At 37.9% G+C, this 21,567-nt stretch overlaps 1 protein-coding gene across 5 annotated transcripts in view; it reads right to left on the bottom strand.

Moving 5' to 3' along the window:
- Positions 1 to 21,567, bottom strand: part of C9H10orf67 (chromosome 9 C10orf67 homolog) — a 155,326-nt gene that overhangs the window by 13,001 nt on the left and 120,758 nt on the right. For all 5 annotated transcript variants that reach the window (XM_027594210.2, XM_027594212.2, XM_027594213.2 and 2 more), the window contains 3 exons: positions 19,813 to 19,900; positions 5,889 to 5,969; positions 5,746 to 5,803 (listed from right to left, as the gene is read on the bottom strand). In XM_027594210.2, the coding sequence (XP_027450011.1) occupies positions 5,746 to 5,803; positions 5,889 to 5,969; positions 19,813 to 19,900 (227 nt within the window). The remainder of the gene's footprint in view (positions 1 to 5,745; positions 5,804 to 5,888; positions 5,970 to 19,812; positions 19,901 to 21,567) is intronic.

Here is a 21,567-nt window from a genome sequence, read left to right as displayed (position 1 = left end):
ATGGTCAATAAAAAAAAATTTATTCTCACTGGTTACCCGGGAATTTCAAATTAAAAAATGGGAGATAATTTCACACCCATTAGATCAGCAAAAATTAAAACCTCAAGTGTTAGTAAGAATATGGAACAATGCAAACCCATAAACTACTTGTATGAACCTAAATTAGCATAACCACTTAGTAGCACAATTTGAGAGCATCTAGTAAAATTAAAGATGTATATACTCTTCAACTCAGCAATTCCATTTCTAGGAATTTACTGTAGAGAAACTCTCCCCCTTATGACTATGAAAATGTACAGGGATGTTTATAGCAGTGGCGTTTACAATGGCAGCAAATTGAAAATCTTCTAAATTCCCATCAGCAGGAGAATGAATATATTGTAGAATATCATACAATGGAATATACTACACAACAGGTAAAATAATGAACTCAAGATACAGCAAAGTACTGTAATTAGATTTTTAAAAACATAACATTCATGAGGAAAAAAGAATCTATACATTCCACTATCATTTATATAATCCTTGAAAACATGCCAAATGACATTGTGTGTGTGTGTGTGTGTGTTTGTGTGCAGAAATATAAAATATACAAAATCAGGGCAGTGGTTGCATCTGGGGAGGGAGGGAGAGAGGGAGGGAGGGAGGGAAGAAGGGAAATAGTTACCAGGGAGCTTCAACTCAATCTTCACAGTTTTATTTCTTTTACGAATCAAGCATGGCAAAAACAGAGCCAGGTATAATACAATCTTATGTTTTCTATATTTCTAATATTTGAAATATTATACAGTAAAACTTAAAATAGTTTCTACATTAAATATGTCTATGAAGAAATTAAGGCTTTCCTCAATTCGTTTTTACTGACAGGAAAACACAAATAATAAAATCATTTTATCATTTTTTTGGTCACCTCTCGCTTACATTGTGTGGAAATTAATAGCAGACAACATGCTTCTCCCTATGACCTACTTTTTTCTATGTGCTTGTTTCTTTTAGGATGAGAAACCCACATTAAAGAGGCTGTCATAGCGAGGAACATAATTAGCTGAAGACTGGAGTCCACTGCTATTTTTTTTTTCTTTTAAAGATTTTATTTATTCATTTGAGAGAGAGAGCACGAGCCAGGGGGAGGGGCTGTGGGAGAGGGAGAAGCAGACTCCCTGATATGGGGCTTGATCCCAGGACCCTGGGATCAACCTCCGATTGGAAGGCAGATGCTCAACCGACTGAGCCACTCAGGTGCCCCTCAGCTGAAATTTCTATACACTGATGCAAATACCCGCTTTTCTAATCTTAATTTATTCCCTCAGTTTCCAAACTTGGGGTTCCTCCAGTTGAAAGTAATATTCATATAGTACCTTTCTCACTCAAAGATGTCATTTCTAGCTCAGTAAGGGTGCACGTGATATGCCCACAAATTTGCATGAATCTATACCCAGTATGTTGTACCATTTTGTGATTTCTGTAACAGAACCATTCCTAAATTTAAAAATTAATAGTACTGTCTCTGCACTAATTAAACCCTTTCTCGATATTTTGTTATCACCACAATGGCTTAAATGGCTTATAAGACCCTTTAATTAACAGGGCAGCAACCAGGCAGCTAAGGTTTGGGATGCAATTAGGGGTCAGGGGATCCGGAGAGGCTGCTGGACTCCTCTCATGGTCCAACATGTGAATAACAATGCGCACCAGAAAGCCTTCTTGTCTCATGCTTTATGCTTTGAAGAGCTCTAAGTACCAGTTTGGGGGCACAATTAGGAATGTGTTTAATGGCATTTATTAAATGAAACATTGCCCACAAATACTAAATTAATACAAGACAGTCCTGACATCAAATTAAGAAAGTACTTTTAAAAATATGTATATGTCTTGATCCCTGTTTTCTGCTCAGTTTTTACAATCTTACAAATTCAAAGTAATTTGCCTGCTTACTTATTTCAAAGATTAACCCTGTGTGTTCAAAGGTAGATTACCTTTCATTTTCCTTTTTCACGTTTTTCAATCCCCTCTCCAACCGATGGACAGAGCCTCAGTTAGATAGAGAACCTCTGATGTTTTGTGATTAATTCTCTAACCCGACTGGTCATCTTGAGTCTTTTCTATGTCACTGAGAATTCACAGTATTTGGAAAAGTGTTTTAAGAGACACGCTGCTAATCTTCCAGGCTTTCATTACCATCTAATATCCTAAATCCCATGGCTTGAGGAGAAAATATCTCTAGAATATAGGTATGAAGAGCAAGAAAAATTCCTAAGGATAGGTAGTTGAGATTAGCTCAAATCTCAAAGACATGGATGACGTATAATAACCTAGACATATACTGTATGAATAGTAGGTAATTGGTGATTTTAGGGAAATAGTAGAGAAGTTGATGGCAGTGATATCATTAACACTTACAGACCCCTTAATATATTATGTTTAGTAAATCAGCTTAGTCCTGGTACTTAACTCAGATTTATGGATTAATTCTTTCTTCTAACATTTTTAATAGCTATCAATTACATGCTAAATTATGTTATAGTTTATGCAAATATGTAGTATATATAGTAATATTATAAAATATGCATTTGAATATGAATTTGAAAAGCTCACTAAATTATATTAATTACAGTTAAAATCTAGAAGTGATATACAAAATGATGCTAACACTATGCCTGAAATTTCTTTTGCTTTTTATCTTTTATTTAAGTTCCAATTTCTTATGTGAGTTTTAAAATTATCTTTGTGTTATAAATAGGGGCCACTGAACTCCACTTTCAATATTTATCTTTACAAGTTGGTGGAAAACACATTTAGAAAAAAATACTTTTCAAGTCCAGAGCTTCAAAGGGTGAAAAGAAAGGTTTTTGACTTATTTCAAATATATTACGATTGTTCCACTATTCTTTAAAAGCCTTTAAAATCACCTGCTCGATGTTTCTTCCCTCAAAGTCTGAGAGAATGAACGAAACAATGTAATCTAGGTTTAAATTTGGGTTTCTCCTGTGCTTCAGATATTTATGTTTGAGCTTTCTCTTACTGACAAGCTACTTAAAGGGTCAGTGTTACTTTGAGGTTTTATCTATGAGATTCGTGTCTTTGGGGCTCATTAAGAACATTTCCAGAGATTACAATGTCAATAGCACCTAATTACTAGACTGTGAGAAAGGTCTTCTTGAGTACATACGATCTGTGGCAGTGCACTGCACACAATGGGCAGCTCAGATCCCAAATTTTATCACAGTTAAGTAGCAAACAAATTAATAATGTTACCTGGGCTCTCTGGGGATCATTACTACTGCGTAAAAACTGCTTTGAAATTTTGCAGATAGTATCATACCTCGTTTCTTATTCCCTCATATTAACAAGGATATATTTCTCTCTCTCTCTCTTTTTAGCTATTTATCTCTTTCTCTACATTGCATGAGTGACTCCCTGTTGTTCTCTTTAGAATTGTTTGGATTAAAACTTGCAACATAAAAAAAGTCATTTTCAATCTGTTTAGAAAAGATGTATCACCTCATATAACATTGTTTTAAAACCATATTTTATTTTTATTTCACTGTTTTCAAAATACCTACTGCATATTTTGATACTAATGATCAATTCTTTTCTTCTACTTATGTTTGTAGAAAAATAATTACTGAAGAACCAGAGGAGAGACTGGTTCTTTTAAATCACTAGACCAGCCTACTGCTGAGGACATTATGATCCTTGTGCGGTGGGCTAAAGGGTAGCTTTGCAGGCTTTATCGGGGGGACTTGGGGAAAATATGATCAACAGCTCAGGAGGAAATAGGGGTTAGCTAGGCACATAACATATATCTCACATAATCCTCATCACGAAGCTATGAGGTGGGGTCACCATCCCCACTTTCCACAGCAGAAGAATTTGAGATGATGCCAGTAGGTAAGTGGTTGGAGCTGGGATGGGAACTGAAGTCTGTGGGCCTCCATGGCCTCTCTGCTGCGTCCCATATCTTCCCCTTGTGGTTGAGAATGGGGCGACATGTCATGCATGAGACTTGGGGCAAGTCAATATAATCGAGTGGTGACAAGCCAGGGCTCTGGGGCCACACCGTCTGGGCTTGAATCCAGCTATGTCTCCTGTTCATGGTATAACTCTGGTAGCCTACTAACCCTCTCTGTATCCAACTGTCTTGTCCGTAGACTGGGGTTAAAGCAAGAGTGCCAACCACCTAGGGTTTTGTGAGGATTAAAGCTAAAAGGTGAAAGGCATTTACAGTAGCACCCACGTCCACTAAATGTTAGCTATACATAAGTTTTAGAAGAATCTTGTAGTGTGAAAGAACAACCCAGGAACCTCTTAGGTTCTTTGATGCAACACTGAGGATCCTGTTAACAGGGAGGCTAAATATTCAGTTAGTACTTAAAATATTAATATTCTATTTACATATTCTAAAAAATGGAACTCAATACAATGATGACTTTAAAGAGTTTGATTCGGGGTCCATCACCAGATGGGTTACCATAATCCCCCGTGCTGTAGAAAATAATAAATATTTGTCTATAAATCAGGTACATACTAACCATGTGGCTAAACGCCTCTTTAATAATATATTTGTGAATTAGTGCTTGAAAATACTAATAATGAATTAAACTATTTCCTAGGGGCCTGAAGGGGGCACTCAAGCATGTGAAGTATCTAAGAAACTTGGGGTGACTTGTTTCATGAAGATGATTTGGTCCTTTGAATGTCTAGGGTGTATCCTATCCAGTAGCCATAACCTGTGTGCTAATGAGATTCACTTACTCCCTGAATTAGCAAATGTTGATTCACGTATTCATTTCTATTCATTAGAAATAGAAAATTTATTTCTAGTAAATTTTGGATTAACTGGAATCCACCTAACCAGAAACTTTGTTCACTGGATTATTTCCCCCACACTATCTTCATAGGGAACAACATGGCCTGTCCAAGTTGTATCAGAGTATTAGTAAAAGAAATTTCACGGTTTTGCCCAGAGGCACTGGGTGTGACCATTGTCACATACATCTTCTCTGCGATGCAGGTTAACATTTAGAGTGATAGGGCTTTGTGGCGGACTACAAGGTTCCAGATCATGAAAAAGTACTTACATTTGATTTTATTTAGTAAGGGAAAGGAGGGACTTATGAACTGTAGGAGGATTTTCAGTAGACAGAGTAGAAATAACTATCTTTTGCATTTTCAGTGCTGAGGAAAGAGAGTGATGCTTGTTTCTGCTGGGGCTGCCTTTTATTTCAGGTGGCCATCAAGTTTCATTTGTACTACTTCAAATGGACCTTCGAGAAATGGTTTGCCTGGCTGTGGAAAATCAATTCTGGATGCAAAATCCTCCACTGAATCTTTTGGGGTATGGAATGTTGCTGTTAATTAAACTCTCTCATTTAAATGTCAGGCCAACCACAGGTTCCAAATTCAACCATCTAGATTTCGATGATAAATCATGAGAATCTCTTCTCCTAATACATTATGGTGTTGCAGAAAAAGCTTCTCTGTTGCATGGAAGCCCAGAAGAAAGGTTTCTCTCTGCTAAAGCAGTCTAGTCTTTCAATTAGCAGCAACCAATATTCAGAAATGCATATTAGCATTGTTTGATTCAGCATATCTATGTATTAGTTTTATAAACTGGCTGAAGAAACCCCACGCATTCATCCAGAATTCCAAATGCCTCAGGATAACAAAAAGAAGGAGATGTCAATCTAGACTAAGTACCCATTCTGTGTGTGAACCATTTTTTCCAACAATAAAGATTCTTACCTTTTGATAAAGGGGAGAAAAATATCTGATCACTGACTACATCCATGTCCTTGTCGATCTGCAGGTAAAGCAAAAAGTTTCATTACTGAGGTTGAAGAATAGCAACCAACTGAATGTTTAATAGAAAAAAAAAATCTACCTACCAAAGGTGTGTGATCACTTCCAGAAGGTGTAGAACCTGCTATCAAGTTCATTTTAGACTGCACAAATAAAGGTTTTAATTTCTGAAAGACACAAAAGGAATGTACTGTGTTATCAAGGGGAAGTAGTTATCAAATCAAATGGATATAGGAGGTTCTTTGGTTCTTTTTTTTTTTTTTAAAGATTTTATTCATTTGACACAGAGAGAGCGCGAGAGCACAAGCAGGGGGAGAGGCAAAGGGAGAGGGAGAAGCAGGCTCCCCACTGAGCAGGAAGCCCGATGCGGGACTCGATCCCAGGACCCCGGGATCATGACCTGAGCCGAAGGCAGACGTTCAACTGACTGAGCCACCCAGGCGCCCCTGAGGTTCTTTGGTTCTTAATTAACCAAGATGTGAAAACTAAGCTCCTGATTTATTTGTTTAAATATGGCTGGGGAAATCCTTTCCTTGAAACCCATGGAATAGACAGACCCTTTTCTTATTTGGGCTACTCTGAGAAAAAATTCAAGAAAAATGTTTTCTTCAATGGCTGTTCTGACTCTACCTTTTTCTTCTCTTCTCTTCTCTTTTCTTTCCTTTCCTTTTCTCTCCTCCCCTTTTAAGTACAGTTGACACACAGTGTTACATTCGTTTCATGTGTATAATTTAGTGATCTGACCAGTTTGCACGGTATGCTACGCTCACCCCAAGTACAGCTACCCTCAGTCCCCTGACTCTTCTTCCTTTTGATAATCTCCACCCCATTGGGGTTTACAACGTGTCACTGGCCAGGTATCACGGGGTTTGTCCAGCACCTCCTCGCTCTGGGAGACTATGGCAGTAGGGGTCCTTGTTCCCAGAAACTGAATGGTGAAAGCCCAGAAGCATCTCTTCTAGGAGTTCAGGAGCCCCAGCATGCAAGCAGAATTGTCCCTAGCATTACTGATTGCCAAGTAAATGACAACAATAAACATGTGCGGGTAAAAAGGACCAAAGGGACACTAAGCGTGTTTATCAGAAAGAGGCCTGAGGTCCAAGGATGTACCCTGGTGATGTAGGTGAAGTTTTCCCTCTTCAAGGCTTCTCTCTGGTTGATTTGTATGTGTGTATTTTTCTATTCTCTATAGCTCCGCCCCACTCTCTTTTTGTTCCCACCCCAAGGAAACGGTTTAAATATTTTATGCGTATCTTTAATTTGGATATGTTCTTGCAAAAATACGTACTGTTGTGCATGCCTTTTAATTTACGCTAGTGGTGTTATGTGCTCTCCTATTTTGTTGATTCTCTAAGGCATAGCCTTCTGGTATTTTAACATCCCCAAAGTTGGGATGCATCTTGCAATAGATGGAGTCTCACAGTATAATTGGCAGCACTTTTCTCTTTTAGAGACTTAGAAAGTCTTAGGACACCTTATGTGTTCCCACTTCTCTTGCTAAGTACTAAGTACTTTCACTAAGTACTATGTTTTTAAGATCCATCCATTCTGCTATGTATGCCTAAAATCCAGTACTGTCCAGTACATAGCACTGCAGCCATGTAGCTGCCTCCTTTTGCCCCCCTCCTCTCCTTTCCAGGCCGCCATGCCACCATCTGTCACCAGCATCACCTCACAGCTTCCTAACCTGCTCCTTTCCCCGCAAGCCCTCCGTAGCTGCCAGAGTCATCCCTTTAAAATGTTAACTGAGATTGTCTTATTCCTCTGCTCATTAAATTAAAAAACGATTTTGTAAAACTTCTGTGGAGAAAATTATAAAACTCTACTGAAATCAAACCTAGACAAAAGAAATAGCATGTTTATGGATTAGAAGGCTCAGTACTATAAAGATGTCAATTGTACCCAAACTGATCTAGATTTAATGCACTTCTAATCAAAATCCCAATTGAATTTTTTGTTTTGTTTCTTATGTTTCTGGGTTTTTTTTCCCCTGTGAATATTAACAATCCAATTCTAAACTTTATATGGAAATGCAAAGATCAACACCAGGGTAGGGGTATTTGCCTTACCAGAAAAAGACTTATAATAAAGGTAGAGATATTAAACTAGTGTCATATTCATACAAGAATAGACAAACGGAACAGTAGAACAGAATAGAGAGACAGAAACAGATTCTTACATATGTGAACCCTTAATATAATATATATAACTGGTGGAATTAGGTATCCAGGGAGAAAATGGACTTTTTAATAAATGGTGATGGTTCAGTCAATTTTCTGTATTAAAAGAAAATGAAACCAGACATCTGCCTTTCTATACACTATCAATTCTAGGTGCATTAAGCTTCTAAATATGAAAGGGAAAGGGGAAAAATTAAAGATCATAAAGAATATATTTGTGACTAAATGTTAGGTAAGGTCTTAAACAAGGCAAGAAAATGTGAAGGCAAAAAGGAAAATTATTAACTAAATTAATATCAGGATTAAGAACATTTACTTGTGAAAAGATACCAAAATACCATTCAAAACAGGAAGAAGACATTTGCAACACATATAACTGAAAAGGAGAAGTTCCCAAATTATATAAAGAATTCCTTAAAAATTTTTTTATTCATAATAAATTTTTTAAAGATTTTATTTATTTACTTATTATATTCAGTTAGCCAACATATAGTACATCATTAGTTTTTGATGTGGTGTTCAACGATTCATTAGTTGCATATAACGCCCAGTGCTCCTCACAACATGTGCCCTCCTTAATACCCATCACCCAGCTACCCCATCCCTCCAACCTCCTCCCTTCTGAAACCCTCAGTTTGTTTCCCAGAGTCCAAAGTCTCTCATGGCTTGTCTCCCTCACTGATTTCTTCCCCTTCAGTTTTCCCTCCCTTCCTCTAATAAACTCTTTTTTAGAGTTTTTAAATTCAAGTCAGTTAACATACAGTGTAACATAAAAATTTTTAAATTCAATTTATTTAAACATAAAAAAACCTAAAACAGTTCACTCATTTCTCCCACACTCCATCCCCTGGCTCTTGCAACCACCAGTCTGTTCTCTGTATCTGGAAGCTTGGTTTTTGTTTGTTTAGATTCTACGTATAAGAGAAATCATATGGTATTTGTCTTCCTCTGTCTGACTTATTTCACTTAGCATAATGCCCTCAAGGTCCATCCATGTTATTGCAAATGGCAATTTTCATTCTCTTTTAGGGCCAAACAATATTCCTTTGTATATATACACCAAATTTTCCTTACCCACTCATCTATTGATGGGAACTTAGGTTGTTTCTATTATAAACAATACTACAGTGAGCATGGTATATAAAAATTTTCAGATTAGCGTTTTTGTTATCATCAAATACCCAGAAGTGGAATTGCTGGATCATATGGTAGTTCTATTTTTCATTTCTTAAGGAACACAATACTTTTTTCTGTATTGGTTGCACCAATTTACATTCCCACCAGTAGTGCACAGGATTCCCTTTTCTCCATGTACTCACCAACATTTGTTATTGCTTGTCTTTTTGGTAATAATCATTCTAACAGGTGTGAGTTGATATCTCATTGTGGTTTTGATTTGCATTTCCCTGATGATTAGTGATGTTGAGCATTTTTAAAAAGATTTATTTATTTTAGGGACTCCTGGGCGACTCAGTCTGTTAAGCATCTGCCTTCAGCTCGGGTCATGATCCTTGGGTCCTGGGATGGAGTCCTTGCTCAGCGGGGAGTCTACTTCTCCCTCTGCCTGCCACCCTCCCTGTTTGTGCTATCTCTCTCTCTCTTTCTCTCTGACAAAGAAATAAATAAAATCTTTTAAAAGATTTACTTTAGAGAAAGAGTGTGCGATCAGAGGGAGGGACAGAAGGAGAGGGAGAGAATCTCAAGCAGACTCCCCACTGAGCATGGAGCCTGTCACTGATATCTTGTAGTTTGCAATATGCAGGTCTTCCACATCCTTGGTCAAATTTATTCCTAAGTATTTTATTCTTTTTGATGCAATTGTAAATAGGATTGTTTTCTTAATTTCTCTTTCTGATAGTTCATTATTAGCATAAAGCAATGTAACAGATTTTTGCATATTGATTTTGTATTGCAATTTTTATTAGTTCTAACAGTTTTTTTAAATAGAGTTTTTAGGGTCTTACAGATACATTATCATGCCATCTGCAAACAGTGGCATGAATCCCACTGATCATGGTGAATGATCCTTTTAATTACTGAATTTGGTTTGCTAATATTTTGCTGAGAATTTTTGCATGTATGTTCATTATGGATATTTGGCCTGTAATTTTCTTACCCCTACACCAAATCCTTGTCTGATTTGGTGTAGGGATAATGCTGGCCTCAAAATGTGTTTGGAAGAGTTCCTCCTCTTTTATTTTTTGGAAGAGTTTGGGAAGTATTAGTATTGATTCTTCTTGGAATGTTTGGTAGAATTTACCAGGGAAGCCATCTGGTCCTGGGCTTTTTTGTTGTTGTTGGGAGGCTTTTGATTACTGATTTAATATCCTTGCTAGTGATCATTCGTGTTTTTTTTTAAGATTTTATTTATTTATCTGACAGAGAGACACACAGCGAGAGAGGGAACACAAGCAGAGGGAGTGGGAGAGGGAGAAGCAGTCTTCCCGTGGAGCAGGGAGCCCGATGCGGGGCTCGATCCCAGGACCCTGGGATCAAGACCCGAGCTGAAGGCAGACGCTTAATGACTGAGTCACTCAGGCACCCCAGCTAGTGATCATTCTGTTCAGATTTTCATTTAAAAATGATTCAGTCTTGACAGGTTACATATTTTTAGGAATTTATCTAATTCTTACAGTATTTCTATGAATAAATAAGTGTAACACAACTCAGTAGACGCAAAAGGCTTAAACTTCTTGAAGCACTAACTCAAAGAGAAAAACTGAATGGCTAATAAACATATGAAAAGATGATCATATTTATTAGTAGAGAAATGGGGAAAAAGTTACAAACACACACACACACACACACACACCAAAACCACAAGAAGAAACCATTACACAATCATGGGACAGACAAAAATTATAGTCTGACAATATCAGTGGTAGAGACAGCAAGGAGCAGTAGAAACTTCCATCCATTCCTGGTTAGAGGGTTAATTAGTAATAATAATTTGGAAAACGATCTGGCTTTACCTTATATAGTAGAAACTGTTCATCATTCCTCAATATCTATTCTCCCTTTTTCTTTTGGTAACATTTTCATTGGGTATTTGGCCACCCAGTTTTCTCAGTCTTTTGCAGTTTAATCAGACCAGTGGGATATGAGTGTAAGTGATATATGCCATTTTGGGGTCATATACTTAAGTACTAACATGCTTGCCCCGGACTTCCTCCTCCTGCACTGTACACCCACAGACATGGAGTTAACCAGCTTTCTTGGTGTAGATGGGGGAAATGGCAGAGCAATGACTGAAGGAACCTGTGTGTGTCATCATGACTGTGGAGTCCTGCTCACTCCCCTGCCTGGAGCTGCTCTTTTCATCACTGACCTGAGAGAGAAGTAATCTTCAATCTTATATAAGGGAGCATATTTTTGTCATAGCAATCATATTCTTCCATAGACTTGAACATACCAATACTTTATGACCAGAAATTCTACTATTACTATAAAACCTGGAACAACTGGGGCACCTGGGTTGCTCAGTTGGTTAAGCGTCTCACTCTTGATTTCGGCTCAAGTCATGATCTCAGTGTCCTGAGATCGAGCCCTGCACTGGGCTCCACACTGAGTGTGGAGCCTGCTTAGGATTCTCTCTCACCTTCTTCCCCTCCCCACTTGCTTGCACTCTCTCTCTCACTCTCTAAAAACAGACAAACAAAACAAAACAAAACCCTGGATAAACTGCTACATATGTGTATCAGACGAAACTAAAAGAATGTTCGGGGCAATGATGTTCATAATAGCAAAACTGCGAGATCTAACCCAAATGTTGATCAGCATAAGTTGTGGTATATTCAAGCAATAGAATACTCTCAGTGGGTGAACTACAACCACAAGCATCAACATGGATGAGTCCTAAATGCATAATGTTGAGAAAATGGAACAAATCACTGAAGAATACTTACATTTTTTTCACTTATATTCTTTCATTTATAGAAAGTTGAAAAACAGGCAAAAGTCAATGATATATTGCTTCGGGAGACAGGCGCAAGTGACAAAAACTATCAAGAAGAACATCAGGACAGTGGTCTCTGGGAGGTAATAGAGAGGAATGCAATAGATGGGCTGCTGTAATTTTATTGTATTTATGGCTTGGATCCTGGGAACATAGGTATTCATGTGATCATCATTCTTTAAGTTGCACATATGGATTCTCACTCATCCTTTTTGTGCACATGGTTATTTCACAGGAAAAAAAAAAAAGAAACCAAAAACATCAGAGTAGAGACCAAAGGGATTCTTTCGTACTGAGCCTCGACACCACATTAGGAGTGTAAGAGTACGGAAACTTACACTGGGGATAAACAGGCCAATATTAACAGGCTTGCATATAATATGAATAGATTGCTAACCACAAAATAACAGATTGAAAATCAGTATCTAAGATAGTCATGATTAGACCTAACATGGTACACAATAGAATACTTATGTAGAGTAATGGTTTCTAACCTTCAGGCTGTCATAGGACACATAAAAATGGTATTACTTGCAGGGAGCACTGGGGGAAGTGGACAAGGCTGCTCATGGACTTAGAGAGTGGGACAGGAGTTTCTCAGGCTACCCCAGTCATGGCCCCATCCCTGCCCCCTGGAGGGCCAAGGACAATCACTATCTCAGAACTCTTAAAACAAGTTTGGGAAATTCTGATGAGAGGCACAGACTGGAAGGGTTTCCTAAAAATGCCAAGGAAAAGAACAAGCAGAATAACATTACATTAAAAAGAACACGTCAACTATGGAGGACAGAAAATAGATTTTTAACCTATCATAGTGTTTCTGAAAAAGAAACAAAAACAAATCCTGTGGATGCAATCATTAGAAGTGTACATAGGACACTTGTCTGAGTTGGAAAAAAAAAAGATTTAGATCTATAGATGAGAGTGGCTCATTTTATTCAAGGGAAATTAATAAAATAACATGTGTTAACTCATTTCCTGGTGACATCTTTAAATTTCAAATTTAAAGAAAATAGCTTATAAACATCCACTGGGGGAAAATAAGCCAAATTAATTAGCAAAAAGCAAATACTAAACTGGCTTCAGTCAGGGCAAGGCGTAACAAAGTGAAGATAATGTTCCTTCCACAAACAAGAAAGGAACTCAAAGATACGATCCTGTTTATAAGAAATAAATCAAAATTAAGAACTAAAGAATGGTAGAAGTCATGATTTTTTTAAAAGATCTTATTTAATTTTTTGAGAGAGAGAGAGAGACAGAGCCCAAGGAGGGGAGGGGCAGAGGGAGAGGGAGAAGCAGACTCAATGGCTGAGCGGGACTCTCGATCCCAGGACCCTGGGATCATGACCTGAGCTGAAGGCAGACACTTAACCAACTGAGCCACCCAGGAGCCCCCCAAAGTCATGATTTTTAAAAGGCTAAAAATAAATATGTAAATGTAGGTACAAATAACTGCTATTCATACAGTTACAAAATGAAAAGCAGAAGTTAATCAAAAATACTTTCATGTGATAAAAAGAATCCCATAGTAATAATGTAGTTCTCTAAACAGAATAAAGTTAACACAGACTAGAAGAAAAGGAGGGGATATACTGATGCAATTAAGGCTGAAATGAAACTTGGAGGAACAAAACCATGCATAAGCCCTTGTTTTACCCAGAGCGGGCAGGACTCAGACTTGTTTGGTTCTTGTTGTTGTAACTGCAGAAATGTAATTTGATTTTACATTAAAGTTTACCATTGCACTATAGATAATAAAAGCCAGTAAAATGGGGGCGCCTGGGTGGCTCAGTTGGTTAAGCGTCTGCCTTCAGCTCAGGTCATGATCCCAGGGTCCTGGGATCGAGCCCCACGTCGGGCTCCCTGCTCTGCGGGGAGCCTGCTTCTTCCTCTCCCTCTGCCTGCCTCTCTGCCTACTTGTGCTCTCTCTCTCTGTCAAATAAATAAATAAAATCTTAAAAAAAAAAAAGGAAGTAAAATGCGGCTCATCTTACGTTAAGCCAGGAAACAAAGAAAAGAACAAGCAGTCATAAAATAAGGTGACAAAAACCCCAGATATATCGGTTATGCTGATAAATGCATGTAGTTTCAATTTTCATATTAAAGGTAAAGGAGTGTCAGGTTAGATTTAAAGAACTAACATCCCATCATATTGTTATTTATACATTCATAACTGAAGGAAAATGACATAGCAATACAAAGTTTGAGGAAAATAGCAGCAAAATACAGAGAAGAAGACAGTATGGGTAACAAAATTAATAACAGACAAGTTAGAATTCAAGGCTGGCAAGAGCCTCACAGGCCATGAATGAAAGGTATAATCCATAGCAAAGATGTGACAGTGAAGAGTCTCCCTGAGCTGAGTGAGAAAACATAATAATACATAATATAAAGCAAAAACTACAATCGGGGTGAGCTTTTACTTGCTCACCGTATCTACTAGCTTGCTATAAGACATAGCCTCAAAACTTAACAAGAAATCTTTGTCATTTATTTATTTAGACTATTTGGTAGCTATTTGGGTCTTTAGATTCTGAAATAAACCGCTGGCAAAAGAGAGTCAATCAAAATCCTAGTGGATATTTTTTTAAAGATATTGATTTGCTGATAAAACTGAACACCCCAAAACCAAATAATCCAGTTAAAAAATGGGCAGAAGACACAAACATTTTTCCAAAGACATATAAATAGCTAACAGATACCTGAAAAGATGCTCAATATCACTCATCATCAGGGAAATACATATCAAAACTTGTATTGTCAGAATAGCCAAGAAAAAAGAAGAGAAAGAAAGAAATTGATTTGCTGATTCTCAAACATATATGGAAGTACTAAGAACACAGAATTGCCAAAACAGAGCACCTGGGTGGCTCAGTTGGTTAAGCATCTGCCTTCAGCTCAGGTCATGATCCCAGAGTCCACACTGGGCTCCCTGCTCAGCGGGGCTTTGCTTCTCCCTCTGCTCCTCACTCTGCTCGTGCACGCTCTCTCTCTCAAGTAAATAAATAAAATCTTTTTTTAAATTTTTTATTGTTATGTTAATCACCATACATTACATCATTAGTTTTTGATGTAGTGTTCCATGATTCATTGTTTGTGCATAACACCCAGTGCTCCACGCAGAACGTGCCCTCTTTAATACCCATCACCAGGCTAACCCATCCCCCCCACCCCCCCTCCCCTCTAGAACCCTCAGTTTGTTTTTCAGAGTCCATCGTCTCTCATGGTTCATCTCCCCCTCCGACTTACTCCCCTTCATTCTTCCCCGCCTGCTATCTTCGTCTTCTTTTTTTTTTCTTAACATATATTGCATTATTTGTTTCAGAAGTACAGATCTGTGATTCATCAGTCTTGTACAATTCACAGCGCTCACCATAGCACATACCCTCCCCAATGTCTATCACCCAGCCACCCCATCCCTCCCACCCCCCACCACTCCAGCAACCCTCAGTTTGTTTCCTGAGATTAAGAATGCCTCATATCAGTGAGGCCATATGATACATGTCTTTCTCTGATTGACTTATTTCACTCAGCATAATACCCTCCAGTTCCATCCACGTCGTTGCAAATGGCAAGATCTCATTCCTTTTGATGGCTGCATAATATTCCATTGTGTATATATACCACCTCTTCTTTATCCATTCATCTGTCGATGGACATCTTGGCTCTTTCCACAGTTTGGCTATTGTGGATATTGCTGCTATAAACATGGGGGTGCACGTACCCCTTTGGATCCCTACATTTGTATCTTTGGGGTAAATACCCAGTAGTGCAATGGCTGGATCGGATGGTAGCTCTATTTTCAACTGTTTGAGGAACCTCCATACTGTTTTCCAGAGGGGTTGCACCAGCTTGCATTCCCACCAACAGTGTAAGAGGGTTCCCCTTTCTCCGCATCCCCGCCAACATCTGTCGTTTCCTGACTTGTTCATTTTAGCCATTCTGACGGGTGTGAGGTGGTATCTCATTGAGGATTTTGATTTGGATTTCCCTGATGCCGAGCGATGGTGAGCACTTTTTCATGTGCCTGTTGGCCATTTGGATGTCTTCTTTGGAAAAATGTCTGTTCATGTCGTCTGCCCATTTCTTGATTGGATTATTTGTTCTTTGGGTGTTGAGTTTGATAAGTTCTTTATAGATTTTGGATACTAGCCCTTTATCTGATATGTCTAAATAAATAAAATCTTAAAAAAACAATAGAACTGGGGTGCCTGGGTGGCTCAGATGGTTAATCATCTGCCTTCGGCTCAGGTCATGATCCCAGAGTCCTGGGATTGAGCCCCACATCAGGGTTCTGGCTCAGCGGGGAGCCTGCTTCTCCCTCTCCCTCTGCCTCTCTCCCTGCTCACGCTCTCTCTCTGTATCTCTGTGTCTCAAGTGAATAAATAAAATCTTAAAACAAAACAAAACAAACAAACAAAAAACCAAATAGAATTGCCAAGACGATCTTGGAGAAGAAGAATAAAATGGAAGAACTTACACCACCTGATTTCAAGACTTATTATAAAGCAATATCAATTAAGATAATATAGTATTGGGTAAAGGACAGACAAATAGACCAATGGAAGAAAATACAGGTTTAGAAACAGACTTATATATACATTGTTAATTGAGTTAGAACAAAGGAACCAGTGAAATGTGAAATTCAACGGGAAAACAAAGATCAAAATCACATCGTAAGTATATGCCAAATGTGGGATATAGTCAAGGCCACAGAAAACACAATCTGCCACAGAAAAAAAGAGCTAAGTTGACCTTTATTTAAATTTAACATTTCTAAAAATATTTTTAATTTCTGACCTTCAAAAGGTGCTGTTCTGAAAATGGAAGGAAAAATTATAGAATGGGAATAAATATTTGCAATATATATATGACAAAAGAACTTGTATCCAGGATATATAATAAAATGCTATAACTCAATAATAATTAAAAACAGACAAAAATGGGAGGAAGGGTGAATGGGGAGTTATTGCTTAATGGGTATGGAGCCTCATTTTATTTATTTATTTTAAAAGATCTATTTATTTATTTTAGTGAGAGGAGGGGCAGCAGGAGAGGGAGAAAGAGAGTCTCAAGCAAACTCCACACTGTCACAGAGCCAGACATAAGGCTCCATCTCACGACCCTGAGATCGTGACCTGAGCTGAAATCAAGAGTCGGACGCTTAACTGACTGAACCATCCAGGCACGCCAAAGTTTCCTTTTTGTGAGATGAAATGGGTTCTGGAGATAGGTTTCACAACAATGTGAATGTACTTAACATTATTAAACTGCACAATTAAAAATATTTAGATCGTAAAATTTAAGTTATGTGTATTTTGCCACAATTTTTTTTAAACAACTTGAGTAGTCCCTTTCGGAAAGAAGATCTGAAATTAGTCAATAAGCACATCAAAAGATACTAACATCATTAATTATTAGGGAATGCAAGTTAAAAGTTCAGTGAGACATTATATTAGGATGGCCCGACTTTAGAAAATGACAATATCAAGTTGGTGAAGATGTAGAGAACAGGAACTCTCCTACTTTGCTGATGGTACAGTAATAGGATACAGTCACTCTGGAATATAAACTTAAAAACATATATCCCAAAAAAAAATTAAAAAAAATATATATTCCTATGTCCCAGGTATTCTAGTCCTACCTGAGAGTTACAAAAACCTATTTCCGGAAATAACTAGTATAAGAATGTTTGCAGCACCTTTTTGCCCCAAAACAGCTCTTAACTAGAAACAGCCCAGGAGTCCATCAAGAGGAGAACGGATAAACAAATTATTGTTTATTCATACAATGGAATGTTATTCAGCAATACAGAGAAACAATTGCTAGGGATGCACACGATAACAGGGATAAATCTTAAAAGCACTATGCGGAGTTAACATAAGCCAGACATAAGAGAATACACACTGTATGATTCCATCTGCGTAAGTTTTAAGAACAGGCAAAACTAATCTGCGGTGATAGAAATCAGAGCAATATTTGTCCGGCATGGGGATGTGACTAAGGTATTGTCTGGAAAGGGACACCAGGGAACTTTCAGGGAGGATGGAAATGTTCTACCCTTTCATTTAGGTGATGGCTACACAGGGCAAAACACTCGAAATGATACACTTAGTATTTGTGAACATTCCCGTACGAATACCTCAATAGTAAGAAAGTATTAAACTTTTTCTTTCATAGCATTTATTCAAATGTCATTTAACGTTTGTGATATTTGCTTACTAATATCTATGTTGTCTACTCTGTAAGTCAGGCACTATTCTAATCTCTGCGAGTAAAACAGTTGACAAGACAGACCAGTCCGTGCCCTCATGAAATTTATCGTCTGTAAAGGAAGGAGCCCTATTTGTCATGTGCACTATCTCACTCCCAGCACGGAGCATGGTACTTGGTGCATGTTTACACTCAATAAATATTTGTGGAGTGGCTATAGTGTAGGGAACCAAGGAAAAATTAGTTATCCATAACTCACTCACTCATCACTCTCTTTCCCTCCTCCCCACCCCTGCCCCTGTCTATTTTTCTTCAATATTTGCTATCCACTCTGATGAGTCTCTCAAGTGCCCGTATACTGTGTGGACCTATAGATAAGGATCATGAGCCTGGAATCCCACAGAAGTAATGGCAGATGGACGTATTCTAGGCTGAATGGAGCACTAGCTCTCCTCACAGGAAGATAGATGGAGGGCAAGTCAGAGATTTTTCTCAAGACAAGGACTGGATCTATTAATGTGCCTGTACTGGTGTAACTTTGAGATTTTTAGAATTCTGTTTCATTAAACCTGGCCAGTTCACCTTTGGACCAGACAGTTTTACCAGGTAATCCTCAAAAAGCCCGATTTTTGAGTTAGCACAACATTCTCATGGGTCCAGCAATATTTTATTTGTCCAGCTGATTAAATTTCTGAAATGAGGATTACTCCAATTGAAACTGTAAACTTCAGTTGAAAGAGGAAAAACCAAAAGGATAAAAAAGAGACTATATATTCTTATCTATGTAATCCAGTCTGGGGATATTTCAGGGGAGTCAATTATTAAAAGCTCAGCAAGCTGGTTCAGATTACCAGGTAATTTAGTTAAAAATTAGAAATAATTAAATGTTATCTTGCCAACATTCTTAAGTTCTTTCATCTGCAGCAACTTAAGATTTAGAAAATAAAGTCAAAGTCAAAGATGTTGAAAAAATTTTTAAGAGAAATTTTAGATTGGAAGTTTCCTAAAGCAAGAGCCTGTATTTTGTATTTCTTGTGCTCTTTCCCACAAACCTTGTCCCAGAATACTTAGCATCATGATGGGTGCTCAACAGCATGTATAGCTTGCTAATTTTCTTACTGTTTGAAATTTCCTGGATATATTTCTACACTGAACATCATTTACCTTTACAATCATAGCTCCCAAATAAAAGCATTAAGTACACAGTTTAAAAAAATAGTCTATTTTAAAATTGGGCTTTATCTACAAGTGACTTCTAGTACGAAAATGAATGGCTTGGTACTAGGAAAAGACTCTTTTGCCTCCTTTTTCCCTTTGGAAGGGACTGGATACTTGGATCTATTTCCTTACATTCCATCCATGCCCACAAGTGGTCAGACTGACAAATACTTCCCAGCTAGTGTCACCCCTCCTCTGAAATTTCTGCTTGCCTCTATTATAGCCCAAGCATATTGCATTGAAAGGATTTGTTTACCCATCTATATCTCATACCAGATTGAGCTCTTTGGGCTCAGGCACTCGGTCTTGCATCCTTAGTATCTAGCAGATGACTGTCACGTACTATCTCCAGACAGGGGCTCAATAAATGTTAAATAAGAACAGAAAGACATGTACAAATATCATCAAAGAGACAAACAGTATCTAAACATTATATGTACTTACAATATAATTGAAGGATGTATCAGCAAGCACTGCAAACTGACGAAACAATGTGTGCCTAGTAAACATCTCATCTTTAAGGACATGGAAGCTAAAATAAAAGAAATGGTGAAATTAAAATGTGCAGAAATCATAAGATAAAGCAAATTAATATTATGTTCATGTGGTTAGGAACTACAATTTTCATTGTGAAAGAGATATAAGTAAGAAATTTAAAATATTAGTATGAATTTGTTACTTCTTTCATTTTTAGTTATTTTTTTAAAGGCTTTATTTTTAAGCAATCTCTACACCCAGCATTGGGCTTGAACGCACAACCTTGAGATCAAGAGTCACATGCTCTACTGACTGAGCCCGCCAGGCACCCTTACTTTTTTCATCTTTAAGATTATATATTTCCCAGCCCTGAAAAGGCACGGAATTAATGAATGACAACCCAGTATCAATGAGCATCTTGGAGCCCAAACTGTAGTTTTGGGTGTTTTTTGTTTTTTTTTTTTTTAAGATTTTATTTATTTACTTGAGAGAGAGAGACAAGAAGACAGAGAGAGCACAAGCAGGGGGAGGGGTAGAGGGAGAGGGAGAGAGAGAGAAGCAGACTCTCTGCTGAGCTCCAAGCCAGACTCGGGGCTCCACCCTATGACCCTGAGACCATGACTTGAGCTGAAGTCAGATGCTTAACCGACTGAGCCACCCAGGTGCCCCCCAAACTGTAGCTTTAAAAACATTTCCCCCTAAAATGAACCAGGGCTTCTTTCAGAAATGGCTGTTTCTAGATCTAAGGCAATAAATACCCAAGTTGAGCCTGGGACATTTTATTGTTAAGGGAGTCATCAAAGACTGTGCCAAAAGAACACAGCAGTCAACCTTAAGAGGGCTCCCATTGACTTAAGATTGGAGAAATTGAGCATCAAAAATAATTATTATAATGTATTGAAACACAATAAATATATTAAAAACTTGGGAAATTCTCAGCCTATCCAGATTGCAAATGATGCTAAAAGTAGGAGATTCAGCCTCAGAAAAGCATGTTCTGGAGACAAAGCCACGAGTATGCTGGACAACTTTGGGTAGCCACTAGGAAGGAACCAAAAAAGTCCCAGTATTCAGTCACATGGAGGGTCTTAGAAGAGATTGGGTGTGTCTCATGGGCCAAAACCACAATGAGGTACCACTGCATAACTGTTAGCATAACTGAAACCAAAAAGACAGACAATAAGAAATGTTGGATAGGATACAGAGAAATGGGAACCCTCATCTCTTGCTTCTGTAATTGTAAAATGGTGCAGCCACTTTGGAAAACAGTTTGGCAGTTCCTCAAAAATGTTAAACATAGAATTACCATATGACCTAGCAATTTCTTCCAGTATATACCTAAGAGAATTGAAAACATATGTTCCACACCAAAACCTGTACATGACTGTTAATAGCAGCATTATATATAGGAACCAAGAAGTGGAAATAATTAAAATGTCTAAAGACTGAAGAATGGGTAAACAAAATGTAGTCTATCCACGCAATGGAGTATTATTTGGCAACCAAAAGTAATGAAATACTGATACCTTCTACAACATAGATAAACTTGAAAACATTATGCCAAGTGAAAGAAGCTAGTCACAAAAGGTCACACAGTGTATGATTCTGTGTATATGAAATGTCCAGAACAGGCAAATCCATAGAGACAGAAAGTAGATTAGTGGTTGCTAGTGGTTGGCAGCTACAGCAATGGGGAGTGGCTGCCAATGGATATGGAGTTCC

Source organism: Zalophus californianus, chromosome 9, assembly GCF_009762305.2.
Source record: "Zalophus californianus isolate mZalCal1 chromosome 9, mZalCal1.pri.v2, whole genome shotgun sequence".
Lineage (NCBI taxonomy): Eukaryota > Metazoa > Chordata > Mammalia > Carnivora > Otariidae > Zalophus > Zalophus californianus.
This window is presented reverse-complemented; position numbering and strand designations above follow the sequence as displayed.